Source organism: Diabrotica undecimpunctata, chromosome 4 (assembly GCF_040954645.1).
Source record: "Diabrotica undecimpunctata isolate CICGRU chromosome 4, icDiaUnde3, whole genome shotgun sequence".
In the NCBI taxonomy this organism is placed as follows: Eukaryota; Metazoa; Arthropoda; class Insecta; order Coleoptera; family Chrysomelidae; genus Diabrotica; species Diabrotica undecimpunctata.
In genome coordinates, this window is record NC_092806.1 from 61793831 (window position 1) to 61807210 (window position 13380).

At 33.3% G+C, this 13380-nt stretch overlaps 1 protein-coding gene across 2 annotated transcripts; it reads left to right on the forward strand.

Annotated features, from left to right (window-relative positions):
* The first annotated feature begins 234 nt into the window (after nt 1-234).
* LOC140438251 (aspartate aminotransferase, mitochondrial-like) lies at nt 235-13179 on the forward strand. Of its 2 annotated transcripts, none has more exons than XM_072527946.1 (4): nt 235-496; nt 6681-7016; nt 8046-8350; nt 12631-13179. In XM_072527946.1, the coding sequence occupies exons 1-4, from the start codon at nt 306-308 to the stop codon at nt 13086-13088; spliced, it is 1290 nt and encodes a 429-aa protein (XP_072384047.1). In that variant the 5' UTR covers nt 235-305; the 3' UTR covers nt 13089-13179. The 2 variants fall into 2 exon arrangements, with proteins under 2 accessions (XP_072384047.1, XP_072384048.1); XM_072527947.1 differs by lacking the exon at nt 235-496 and adding an exon at nt 666-808.
* Nucleotides 13180-13380: the final 201 nt, after the last annotated feature.

A 13380-nucleotide genomic window follows, 5' to 3' on the forward strand; every position in this document is an offset into this window, starting at 1 on the left:
TTTGGCACCTGGAGAAATTACCTAACATTCTTATGGTGGCAGCCGATGTGTTAAATAAAATACAGAATATAAAAGTTACCGATTATTAAGAAACTTCTTTCACAAAGTTCACAAAACTAAAGTAAGATAGCCCACTATAAAATTACTTTTTTGGAAGCTATTTTTGAGTCGACTGTATTTAACTTTTATTAACGTTCCATCGCTAATTTGACATTTTGCTGTGTCAAAAGCATCAACTAACATGTATATGTCATAACACACGTCAAATTTTTCTTGAAAATTTTTTTAGTATAAATTAAAGTAAAATGTCGAATTGGAAAAATTTTGGAAGTACAAAATTATTAGTACCAAATTTATATTTCAAATCACAATACCGAAATATTGCTTGGTTTTCAAAACTTCCTCTAGCTGACCCGGACCCAATTTTTGGACTTCTCGACTCCTTTTTGCAAGACACTTCGAAACAAAAAGTAAATTTAGGTGTAGGAGCATATAGGTTAGTAAATATTATGTAGGTTTTTCGAAACACTAGTGAATTCCTAAAGCACATAATGGTAGCAGGTAGGTACCATCATCATCATCACGTAGCGCTACAACCCTGGGTGGGTCTTGGTTGACTGTACAACTTTTCCCAATTTGTTCGGTCTTCCATCAACTTAGGGTCAAATGGAATGTTCATTTTCCGGAGATCTGCTTGGATGTTATCTCTCCATCGCATTCTGGGACGTCCGAGTGGTCTTTTGCCTGTGGGAATCTCTTCCCATACCAGTTTTACCAGTCTATCGTCACGAAGTCTGTGATTTAATAGGTAGGTACCAGACTATTACAAATGAATGAATAAAAAAATCAATGATAACCTTTTAAAGCTTTTAAAGGCTATGAGAATTATTTCGTAAATGCCTAAGTAAATGAAAAAGGTTCTCCTTAAGGATTAACTAAATGCAGGCAATTCATAAGTAATGTAAGAAATTGGTAACAAGAAAGATAAAGAAAATAAGTATATAAAAAGTATCAATAAACATACAGGAGTTCGATTAAATACGACTATTTACAACACCTTTGTTATGTCACATATATTGTTAATAAGAATAACGCTTATCATCAATAATTACATTTTCTATCTAACAACTTGAAGGTAGCTGATATTGCTATAGACCACAATCATATACTAGTTACGAAGGAAAGCTATCAGCAATGTTGTTTAACTTTACATTACCAAATTTCTGACTTTTATGCAAATGAGTAACTTCTACCTACTTCCTAGCTGTGAATAGATTTACTGGATCCAACCTTTTTAGTCTTCCAAGTAGTGGTGGGGTCAGGAGGTCGCGGTGAGTGGATTTGAATGAGATGATAGCCCTTGAAGTAGTTTGTACACTGAGTGACGGTTGCTTCTTTAATAGTTTCAGGTCATAATGAATAACATGGTTTGGCACATACCATGGGGCATTGGAGACATCAACAAGAACTTTAGATTGGAATCTTTGTAGCCTTTGCATATATGTATTCCTGGCAATTCCCCAAAGTTGAATCCCGTACATCCATACCGGTCGTATTATTGCCTTATAGAAAAGAAGTTAGTTTTGGAAACCAGTAGATTTTCTTGTAAAGCATGTTGAGTTGTAGTCCTTTGGACCGTACTTGTTTTTTCCAATTTAGGCGATTATCTATGTGGACACCCAGATATTTAACATTGTTCCTATCAGGTTTTTCGGTTTCCAGATACCAGAGGGCAGTTCTCTTTTTTTTTCACGTGAACGTGAGTCAATTTAATTTACTTTGACACACCTTAGTTTTAACCAATTTTCTAATTAGTTTAAATGGTCTTGCAAATTTCTGGATGTTGATCTTGGATTCACATGACGGCATCATCTGCATACGCAGCAATCATAGTATTATTTATGGTAGGAATATTAGCTGTGTACAGGAAATATAGGGTTGAACCAAGCACACTACCTTGAAGGGTTTCTGCCGAGATCGAATATAGGGGAGTCCAAGCTTTGCTATGATTAATAAGGAAGGGTCTACCTGTTACATATGACTGTAGAATTTTGGCCACGGAATAAGGTATGTATTTGCTCGATGGTATCATGTTCTTGTTCAAAGCCAAATTGGTAGTTTGGTATTAAGTTATTTACCATGAGACATTAAGTTCTGATGGGACGGTATGATGAGACTTCATTTAGGTCTTTGCTAGGCAGCATAATTATTTTGGCTACTTTTTACATGACACAAAATAACCAATTTTTATAATAGCTTTGAAAATGTATAGTATTAGCCCTATTAACCTCTTCAAGTAAATTTTTTAGTATGATAACATCATAATTGGGTTGATTGGGAGCGATGAGCTTCTTTCTGATGAGGTTAGAATGCAAGCATAAGATGTTCCGCACATCTTATGTCTTGTCTCAATCACCACTAGCCAAGCCACCATCGTCTTTTCTTAGTGGTCTTAGATTGTCGTTAGGATTTGAGTTTCCTTGCGTCTCCATAGTAAATAGTCTTTATTTTCACTTACAGAAAGGTTTTCCAAAAAAATGTAAAAAATTTAATACCAGCATCTTTGTATTCGTTTAGTGCTTCTTTGAGTTGCTTAGTCGTCATGTAGATCTGTTTAGATTTGTTTTGTCTATTGGGGCTCGAGTACTTTGCCATTTTTGTTTCTCGGTTTCCATTTTTCACGCATCATATTGTTTATATAGTCCGGATATGAGCCTGGTTTTTCTTTATAGGAGCGTCCTGGAGTAGCAGCATTAGCAGCTTTTTGGATTGATGTAGTTATGTGTGATATTACATCGCCAACGTCACATAAATAAATTTCATAAATAAGCATACTAACTTTAAAATCCAGAAAAAAATACAAAGAGGTCTGAAAATAAATGCAAACTACACTACGGAATATCTAGACCATAAATGGAAGAAGATAACAAACAGTACAAGACGTAAAAAACATACCAGCAGCAGGAATATAAAATCCAGTAATTCGACATTATTACTCAAAGCAGAAACAATCAAAGATAAAACAGAGAAATGCAAAGAATATATTTAATAAATATTTATGCGACAAAGACAAAATACTGTAATAGTATTCAGAGAAAATACTAACTGTACGTAAACAGGAAATTCTAAATGCAGCTGAACAACTACCAGAAAATAGTTGTCGAAAACAATATTTTTTGAAATTTTAAAAATATTAATAAAAAACAATTAATAAATAATACTATATTTGTTTAACAATGCATATAACATATAAATATAGTTTAACAAGGGGCTTATACCGCAAGACTGGATGAGTGGAATGTTTGTACCTATACCATTAAATGACGAAAATATATACACATTGGAATATCCCCAGATAAAAACATGACGTATACTATATGCGTCGTGAATAATTAACATAACCACAATGAAAATCACTACTACGGCTATGAGTACATCATAGATAATAGTACAAGGTATAATTCCAAGAAGTCAAGGTATCAAACTGTACAACATATATTTCAGTATATGAATGTTCCAGATTTTTAGCATTTTTATTTCTTCCGGTAAGAGCGGAACGAGTAAACATACAGAGCATATCGGATCAACAGTGCTACTAGAAGAATTCATCTATGCCATAAAAAACACAAAAGACGGCAAAGCTACTGGATCAGATAATCTGTCTATCGAATTAATAAAACTCATTGAGAAAGATGTTATTGATGTAATGGTTGAACTCTTTAATATAATATATCAGACTATTCCAATGCCCAAACAATGGCTGCAATCGAAGTTATTCGATAACAATTCCTGAAAAGTCAAGTGCAATAACCTACTCAGACGACAAAACCATAGCTTTAATGAGACACACAGTTAAAACATTTTTGACTATAATACACAGCAGAATTATTAAAACTCTTAAATATGAAATTACTCACACACAATTTGGGTTTAAAAATGGTGTGCCCACAAGACATGCTTTGTTCAGTTTGAATAGAAAGGCATGCACATGAATCAGGACATGTACTTATGTTATGTAGACCATATATTTAAAGAAGTATTTGTTAAGGTTCAACGTAAAAAGCTTGTAGATATATTAAGAAGTAAAAATATTAAACGTCGAGTAAAAATTATGTCTAGTCTATCTACATTGGAATCAAATTGCCAATACTCTTCGATGTCTATAGTGATAGTCTATAGTATTTAAAGGTGCGCTTTCACATTCATTAAGTATCTTTTAATAAAGAAATTTTGACTAACTTACGTTTTGTAGATGATACAATTATAATGAAAAATGACAACTCTTTAATATATACTGTCATGAATAGAGACTGAAAATGAATTTGAAGAAAACTAAGTACATGACCATGACTAAATTGGCAGATACAAACGTCTAACTGGTTATTTAAGGTATGGTAATTGGGAGCGTGGATACCTACAAATATTGGGAACATGAATAACATCAAACGTAGACCAAACCAAAGAAATGAAGACACGTATTAAAATAGCCCGTACATGATTGATTAAGTATCTATATTGTTGAGATATAACGTTAAATCTTCACATAAAAGAACCTCGATGTTATGTGTCCTCTACTCTGTATTGGATCTTGGAAGCGAATGTATATAAATAAGTTGGTCTTTAAATCTTGGTGTTACAGAAGAACACCAATGAATATCATGGATTCAAAGTTTTTTAAACGAGGAAGTAACAAGAAGGATATGAAATTAAGCGGAAATAATATTAACTATCAAAAGACGAAAACTTGAGTACATAGGACATGTAGTAAAAGTGCAAAAATAGTTATTACTACAACCCATTATGGAAAGGAAAATTAGTAAACAGCGAAATTTGGAAAGACGAGGAATATGCTGGCTTAAGAACCTTTACGCAATAAGGTGGACTCTAGGCCGGTGTGAGAATGCCGATAGGAAATCGACAAACTGGTGGAACATAACAGTGTCACACTGGTATGGGTGCCGGTCATCGTAGAATACACGGCAACGAAAATAATGATGAACCTAAGCCAGAAAAGCATCAGGTACAATATGCTGCGACCGGAAGAAACCTGTATCCGAAGGCAACATAACTCGAAAATATATCCGGTCAAATACATGGCAAAATTTATATTAGACGGACATGTGCTAATAGGGCTAAAGTATGCGCCAGTCAAGATATACCTGTATACAATGAAACTGTCTCATGGACACTTAAGCTGCACACTCTAGCAGAGAACCTGAAATACTCAACTATAACTTTTATGACTGAGATTTATTCGATCAAAGGCGACAAATACTTCTGGGAGACAACCCAGCGACTCTGAAAACATATGCTACTCATCCCTTATACCTGTATTAACTGGTGCAAAGTTCCATAATCTTGGAATGGGTATCATAAGTGGACGATGTCCATTAATCCCAGTGCCTATTGCTTGCTCTAACCTTTACAATTTTTTAGGATTCTCATAAGATCAATAAAATTTATCAACAGTTAATAATAGTGTGTAATTGTTTTAGTTAACACACATAAAAATGTTTTTTTAACTAAAGCAGTTTTTAAATCTCCAGAGTTACCAACGGAAGTCCGTTTGAAGAGGTTTACTCTCCGAACGCTGGAACTCACTTAAAGCATGGATGTATGTTACCTGAAGTTATATTTAATTAAAATATTAAACATCAAATAATAATAATAACATTATGTACAATCTTTGGTAACTTTATATATTTTAAAGGGTTTTTACCCTAATATTTTGGTGGCTCAGGCATGGTAACCTGTATTTTTAACCTGATGATGGAACTGTTGTTCCGAAAACGTTCGTGTTTTTGATGTAGCCCTTTTAAGGGTTTTTTATAAAATATACCCATTTACAATGATATACTTTGTCCAAATATAACTGGGTACTTACATATTCCAATAACGTGACTTTCCATTTATTTTGCTCCGATTTTCTGATTATTTAGCTATATAATCCTGTATATAGTCCCTCATACCTCTATACTAGTTCCTTCTGTCCTTTTAGAACCTTGATGACATTCTTGTTTAATTTAGAAAGACAAACACGTATTATCGAAGTTGGCGGTGGCCTTATAGTAATATAAGTGATAGATTCGACCGTTACTTGAAGGAAATTAATTCATTTTATCTAAAAATAAAACACTGAAAACTTTTGTTTTCAAAACTTCCACAAAATTTATTATAATTTTTATTTTTTATCACTACAGCTGTTTCGGTAGAGTGCCTTTGTCAAGTGATCTATTTTTGACGTGCGTTTACACTTTATAGTCTTTAACAAAATGGGTTGAGGAGGGAAGAACTGTTTGTCTCAAGTTGGTCAATCCGAATTATGTCTGTTTTTTTATCTGTTAATTTCCATAGAGTTTAATTAAGATAGCTTAAGGTCTTTTTGAATGTGAAGAATTTGAAATTCGTCATTAAAAGAATGATTATGGTCTAGGAGGTGAAGTGTGTACAGAGAATCTGTTTTTTAATTATTAAAAGCCCTTTTATGTTCTGCTACATATTTGATAAAAGTTCTACCAGTTTGACCGATGTTTCTGGGCAGTCGTCACATTTAAATTTGTATACACCACTGTGTAAGTGCTTTTTTATAGTTATATACTTTGGGAGACTGTGTTCATATTGTATTTGACACTTGTCTTTTTATTTTATTTTAAAGTAGTGCTAATTATTTATATTTGTAGAGATGATGAAGGCAACCCGTATGTTTTACAAAGCGTTCGCAAGGCAGAATTAAAAATAATGTGCAAAAGTATGAATAAAGAATATGCCGGCATGATAGGCAATCAGGCATTTTGTAGAAAAGCCTTTGATTTTGCAATGGGAGAAGGTAACGAATTTTCAGAATGTGGACGAACTGTTTTCTGTCACACTATTGCCGGGTCAGGAGCAATATGTGTGGCAGGTGGATTCTTGAGTAAGTGGTTTCCAAATAACAAGGTAATTTATATATGTGAACCCACCTGGCCCAATCACCATCGTATTCTTGAATATGCTGGAATGTCTACAAAAACTTACAGGTACATGTAAAATAGTTACCTATCTATATAAACTTAAAATTTTAAAATACACCCTTCTTATTCTTCAAGTTCCATGACCATTATCGATCGTTGAATATCATGTTGGCTACCATATTCGCTAGATTTATATATATATATATATATATATATATATATATATATATATATATATATATATAAGTGAAAATTTGAATAGCTGGGTCATTTCTTTTATTGAGACAATTCGGGAGTATGTCGATCTCTATGGCTTCTCGGATAATTCTTGGTTTATAGGAACAGGTGGGCGCTATGGTTCTGGAATTTTCAAAAATCATTTTGAGACCTGTACGAAGAATTGTTGTTCAATTTTTAATATTTTTTGTTTCCAGACCGCTAGAATGCGTTCGGTAATATCTATACTTCTATCATTCATTCTATTAATTGAAATCCCTAGGTACTTAATGTGTTATACCTTTTCAAAACATAATTTTCAATATATATCTTTGTCGTATTAACTGTACTTTTGCTACTGGCTATGCCTTTCTTGGACATCTCCTTGCACAAATTTACAAATTCTTCTTTGAAACGGATTTCAGCTAATCAATCCTATGTCATTAGCATACGACACCAGTTGAGACGTCGATGTTATAATTGTACCTTTTATTTCTGCAGCTCTAATTATTTTGGTAGTGAGTCTAAATCCAGTTGATATTTCTATAATTTTGGACAAAACATCCTCCGTTACGAGTGCTGCCGTCGATCTGTCCATCGTCATTTTACCGATCCGTCCATTTACCAAAATAAACGTAACACGCATTCAATGCTCTTCTCTTGGTTATTAAGTTACATCTCATAACTTATTCTATTTAGGCTTCGTCACATATTTTGCATCCCTGATAATATCTTTTATTTTGTTACTTTTAAAAATTTATCATTAAGTTACCTATGTATATATCCTAAACTTGAATAATTTTTGTTCATCAAGGGTGACTTGTATAGTATTATTTATTATGTACAATAAATAATACTATACATAATATATATTTCCAGGTATTACAATGATAAAACATTGGCTTTGGACTTTGAAGGTATGAAAGATGATCTCAACAAAATACCCTGTAAATCCATAGTGTTGTTTCACGCCACAGCCCACAACCCCACAGGAGTCGATCCTACGCCGAAGCAATGGGATGAAATTGTATGTATTTGTAAAGAAAGGAAATTTTATATTTTTGTTGATTTCGCATACCAAGGTTTTGGTTCTGGAGATCCCGAGTTGGATGCGTACCCAGTACGTCAGTTTGCTAAAGCTGGCCTTGGTATGGCCATATGTCAAAGTTTTTCCAAAAACATGGGTAAGCGTTATAGATTTTCAAATATTTTCCACTGTTTTATTATACTTTATTAACAATTTTCCAAATCCGAATAATCAATTAATGAAAACACAAAAGTATTGATGATAGCGGAGCGGGCCTTCTCTCAGAAAAAGCGGTAGGTTAACGAATTGTTGCAACGCTACGTGTGAGCGATAATTACCCAAATTTTATCAATTACACTTTGTTAACAACAGTGTATGAAGGAACAGTCTTTCGTTTGCAACAATGTATTAACCGCCGTCTGATTGTTAAATAGTGTCTGTTTCCTTGATAAGCGGAATCTTGGCTAAATAAACGGGAGAATCAAAACCAAAAAAAAGTCTGTTAATATTTTAACAATGTTTATACAGTCCATCTAATTTACTTACCGTTGCACGTTATTATCATTGACAGAGATCGAAGTTGACATAGTTGCCAAAGTATAAAAAAAAATAAAAGTGTTAAAAACAATTTGAGCCGCTTGTATGCATCGTCTAAAGATGTAAAATGGAATACTTAAACAAAAACAACACTTTTTTCATTACTTATTAACATTAGTCAACACCGCAACTGTCAAATAAGTGTTACCAATTGAAGCCAAAATATCACCTTCGTTCGATTACAGTTACCATGTGTTCCGAACAAATGTTCATTCATAAAAACGCTTTATAATGCATTTATACAAATTAAATGAAACAAATTATTGATTATTTCTTTAAGTTAACATTAATATATATCTTTAAATATTATTTCTACGCGTATATAATAAAATATGTCTAGTGGCTCTAATGCCAGTGTACTCGGCAAAGTATTTCTAAAAAAGAACACACCTACCACCTAAATATTTCGTGTTGGTATCATGTGACCTCACGGGCTATAACGCGGATGACGTGCAACGGTAAATAAATTAGATGAAGTATATACAGTTGCGAAACAGTTTGATCTTTTCGTAAAGATTTGATATGACAGGTTAGAATATAAAATACATATAACGATTTTTTTGTCTGATTTTTTATGCTTGAACTTATTTATAGTTTTCTAAGTGTTTAAATTTTAGAATTTCTCGAGACATCAGATTCTATTCTGGAGCTGTTGATGGATTACAAATATTTTAAAGTTTTCCATAATTCCATTAACGCTGGTGGTGACTTCTAAATGTTCGGTAAAAAATTAAATTTTGTCATTATTACGAAGCCATTTGGTTCCTAAAGAAAAATTATCAAAATAAGTTTCTTTAACCGTTTTGTTGCTTTTTTGTGGAATACTATATATTATTATATTATACTTATGTATTATTAGGTAATTATAACAATAGTGCATAAGTGCACGGCAAGATCAATCTTGAAGTTACCGATGAATTGAAAAATCTACTAGATACTTGGATTGCATTATTCTTTTTCTTTATAACATCCGAACTAGTCCGATATCACTAAATCATTATTTTTTATTTTTCATTATTTTTTTAGAAATCATCTCTTCTTCTTATTGCGCCGTCTCCTTTCAAATCTTTTCGTTGGCGGTCCAAATGGCAACCATCTCCTCAGGTCTTTTAGCCGCGAGTTCTTGCATCTTCCTATTGATTTTTTTGCCATATCTTTCACCTCTCAACATATGACCCGAGGCTCGTCACCGGTTCTTTGAGCTTTTTTTTTTTTTATATATGGCAGGCTGCTAACCTAACCCTACAACCCTCCTCCTTTATCCGGGCTTGGGACCGACAACCTCACCCACCAAGCTACTCGACCCACCTAGTGGGCAATGCAGGCGGAGTTATAAAATTCAACACAAATACACGTTTGAAAATACAAGAGGACATAGATCAATGATAGATTATGTGGTCACAAACAGAAATATTCACCATAAACAGATAGTGGATGTGAGAAGTTTGACATCACCCAATGTGGAAAGCGATCACTATTTGGTACTTAGTAAAATTAGATTCAATGAAAGATGGAAAGAGAAGCTTAAACAAACCAATTCAGAGGAAATAATAAAAATAGAAAATTTAAGAGATGACTCCATAAAATCATTATATCAAAAAGGGCTAAAACAGAAAATACAAATGGAGAATGTCGAAAATGAAAGCAATGTAGAGACTAGCTGGGAAAAATATTCTGGATGCTGCCCGAGAAGCACTTGGAACGAAAATAATAAACAAAAAGTGGTCAACGAAAACACCATGGTTTACACTAGAGGTTAAACAAAAATGTCACCAAAAAAAGAAAGCTTTCCTAAAATATAAGTCAGAAAAAACGAATGAATCATATGAAGAATATAAAAGAATAAGAACTGAAACTCATCAAATGGTAAGAAAAACAATAACAGACTACTGGGAAAGATTCAGAAAAGGACTAGAGATGGATTTCTATGGACAACAGAAACAAGTATGGCGCTTCATAAGACAACAAAGAAGCGAAATAAAAGAACTAGTTGAAATAGAACACATACAAGAGGATAGATGGGTGGCCTTCCTGACAGAAATGTTTAAAATACAAAACGAAGAACCTTTACCAGAATCGCCAAATATAATAACTGAGGAAAAGACCGAAATCTCCCAAAACGATGTGAAAGAAGGAATAAACAAATTAAAAAACAGAAAGTCACCAGGAGAAGATCAAATACCAAGTGAACTCTTAAAATATGGAGGTGATTATCTTGTACAACAACTGCAACGTCTTATTAATAAAATAATCACCACGAACCGAATACCAGATGAATGGAGGAGAGCGATCATGGTGATGTTCTTCAAAAAAAGAGATAAGAAAGACCCCAATAATTATCGAGCAATAAATCTATTAAATACAACACTCAAATTAACAACAAGAATAACAGCGACAAAAATAAAATAACGAGTATCTCTGCAAGTAATAAGACAAATAAATGAAAAGTCGCTGGAACACAACAAACCAGCATATATGTGTCTGATAGATTTGAAGAAAGCGTTCGATAGAGTGAGAATTCGGGACACGATACATTTATTATATGAAAAGGGAATATCACTGGATTTAGTAAAAACCATTGAGAATATATATAAAGATAACATAGCTATGATAAGATGTAAAGGAAAACTATCGTAACCTATCAAATATGAAACTGGCATTAGACAAGGAGATTCGCTGAGCCCATTAATATTTAATCTGATAATGGATGAAATCATAAAGAAAGTTAAAAAAAGAAGAGAATATAGAATGGAAGAAAAGGAAATAAGGATAATATGCTACGTCGACGACGCCATAATAACAGCCGAAAATGAAGATGACCTACAAAGATTAATTAAAGAATTCGAAGATACGGCGCTCATATACAACATGGAGATCTCAACAGAAAAAACTAAAGCGATAGTGATATCAGCGGAACCGAGAAGATGTAAACTAGTCGTAAATAACAAAATAATAGAACAAGTGATGGAAACTGAATACTTGGGAATAAAACTGTCAAGCTACGGAAAAGTGGAAGAAGAAGTACAGAAACAAGTGAACATGGCAAACAGAGCAGTAGGATGTTTCAACAACACAATCTGGAGAAACAAATACCTCACAACGGAAACGAAAACCAGGATATATAAATCCACAATAAGACCGATAATGACGTACACAGCGGAAACAAGAGCAGATTCCGGCGAAAACACAGACTACTGGAAACAACAGAAATGAAAGTCTTACGAAAAATAACAAACCAAACTCTAAGAGACAGAGTAAGAAGTGAGAAAATACGAGCGAGATGGTGGTATAGAGGAAATAAACGCGTGGACCAAAAGAAGAAAAGTGTAATGGAATCAACACATCGAAAGAATGACAGAAAATAGAATAGTACGAATAGCAAGAGACAAATTGCCAAATGGAAGAAGATCATTGGGATGACCGAGGAAAAGATGGTCAGACAACGTCAATTGAGGCTAAAAACCGAAGTAAAATAGGCATTTTGCCTATTTATAAAGCAGGAAGAAGAAGAAGAAGAACGTATGACCCACGTGTTGTGTTTTTCCCTCTTTGATTATTCTTAGTAATTATTTTTGTTTAGTCGTGCGCCGAAGTACCTCATCGTTGGTAACGTTTTGTTACCAAGTTACATCTGTATATATACATCTTAAAGAGTAGATCATTTCTAGGATACCTTTATTATAGCTGCTACCTTCCATTTTTGTTATATACTATACAACTTGGCTCTGAAGTCTTCTTCTTGTCTTAGGTAAAGTAACTGAACTAGTTATACTCCCATTCATACTTATTTTTTAATAATTTTTTGGTCCTATTTGTTAAAATATTGAATATAAATTGCAGGTTTGTATGGTGAACGGGCTGGTCTAGCTTCTTTCATCTGCAAGTGTCCAGATGAAGCAAAAAGAGTGGAGTCCCAAGTAAAGCTAATAGCAAGGTCTATATACTCAAATCCTTCAATTAATGGCGCCAGAATAGTGTTGGAAATTTTATCAGATAAAAGATTAAAGAAATTGTGGCTAAAAGAACTCAAGCAGATGGCTTCCAGAATCCATTGGGCCAGAAAAACTTTAAAAGAAGGAATGGCCAGAGCTGGATCAACTTTGAATTGGGATCATATAACCAACCAAATAGGAATGTTTTCGTATACCGGTATAAAAGGTCCCGCTGTAAAAAAATTAACAAAGGACTATCACATATATATGATGGAAAATGGAAGAATATCCATTTCAGGTATTAACACCAAAAATGTCGATTATGTCTGTAAAGCCTTTCATAGTGTCATTACTCACAAAAAGTAAATGTTCTTTAGTAAAACTATTTTAAAATAATAAAAAATCGAAATATTATTATGATGTATATTTTGGTATTAAAAATAAAATTTTTGATGTATTTTCATGTGTAAGACCAAATTATTTTTATTTTTTTATATTTTATTTACTTTCGTTTACAAAATGATAAACAACTCGTACCAAATATTTGAGCCGCTAATTCTATGGTGAGTACAAATGTACTGTTTGTCAAAACTAGCCTGAGACTTTGCGATTTTGCCCATCTGCGTAGAAAACTATTTGAGGACGCATTCGGAAGAAA

Bases quoted from the DNA above. Each gene is read 5' to 3' on its own strand.
- LOC140438251 (XM_072527946.1), top strand. From the start codon at position 306: ATGTCGAATTGGAAAAATTTTGGAAGTACAAAATTATTAGTACCAAAT. The intron at 497-6,680 runs GTTAGTAAATAT...TTATATTTGTAG, and splicing joins TTAGGTGTAGGAGCATATAG to AGATGATGAAGGCAACCCGT. The intron at 8,351-12,630 runs GTAAGCGTTATA...TATAAATTGCAG, and splicing joins AAGTTTTTCCAAAAACATGG to GTTTGTATGGTGAACGGGCT.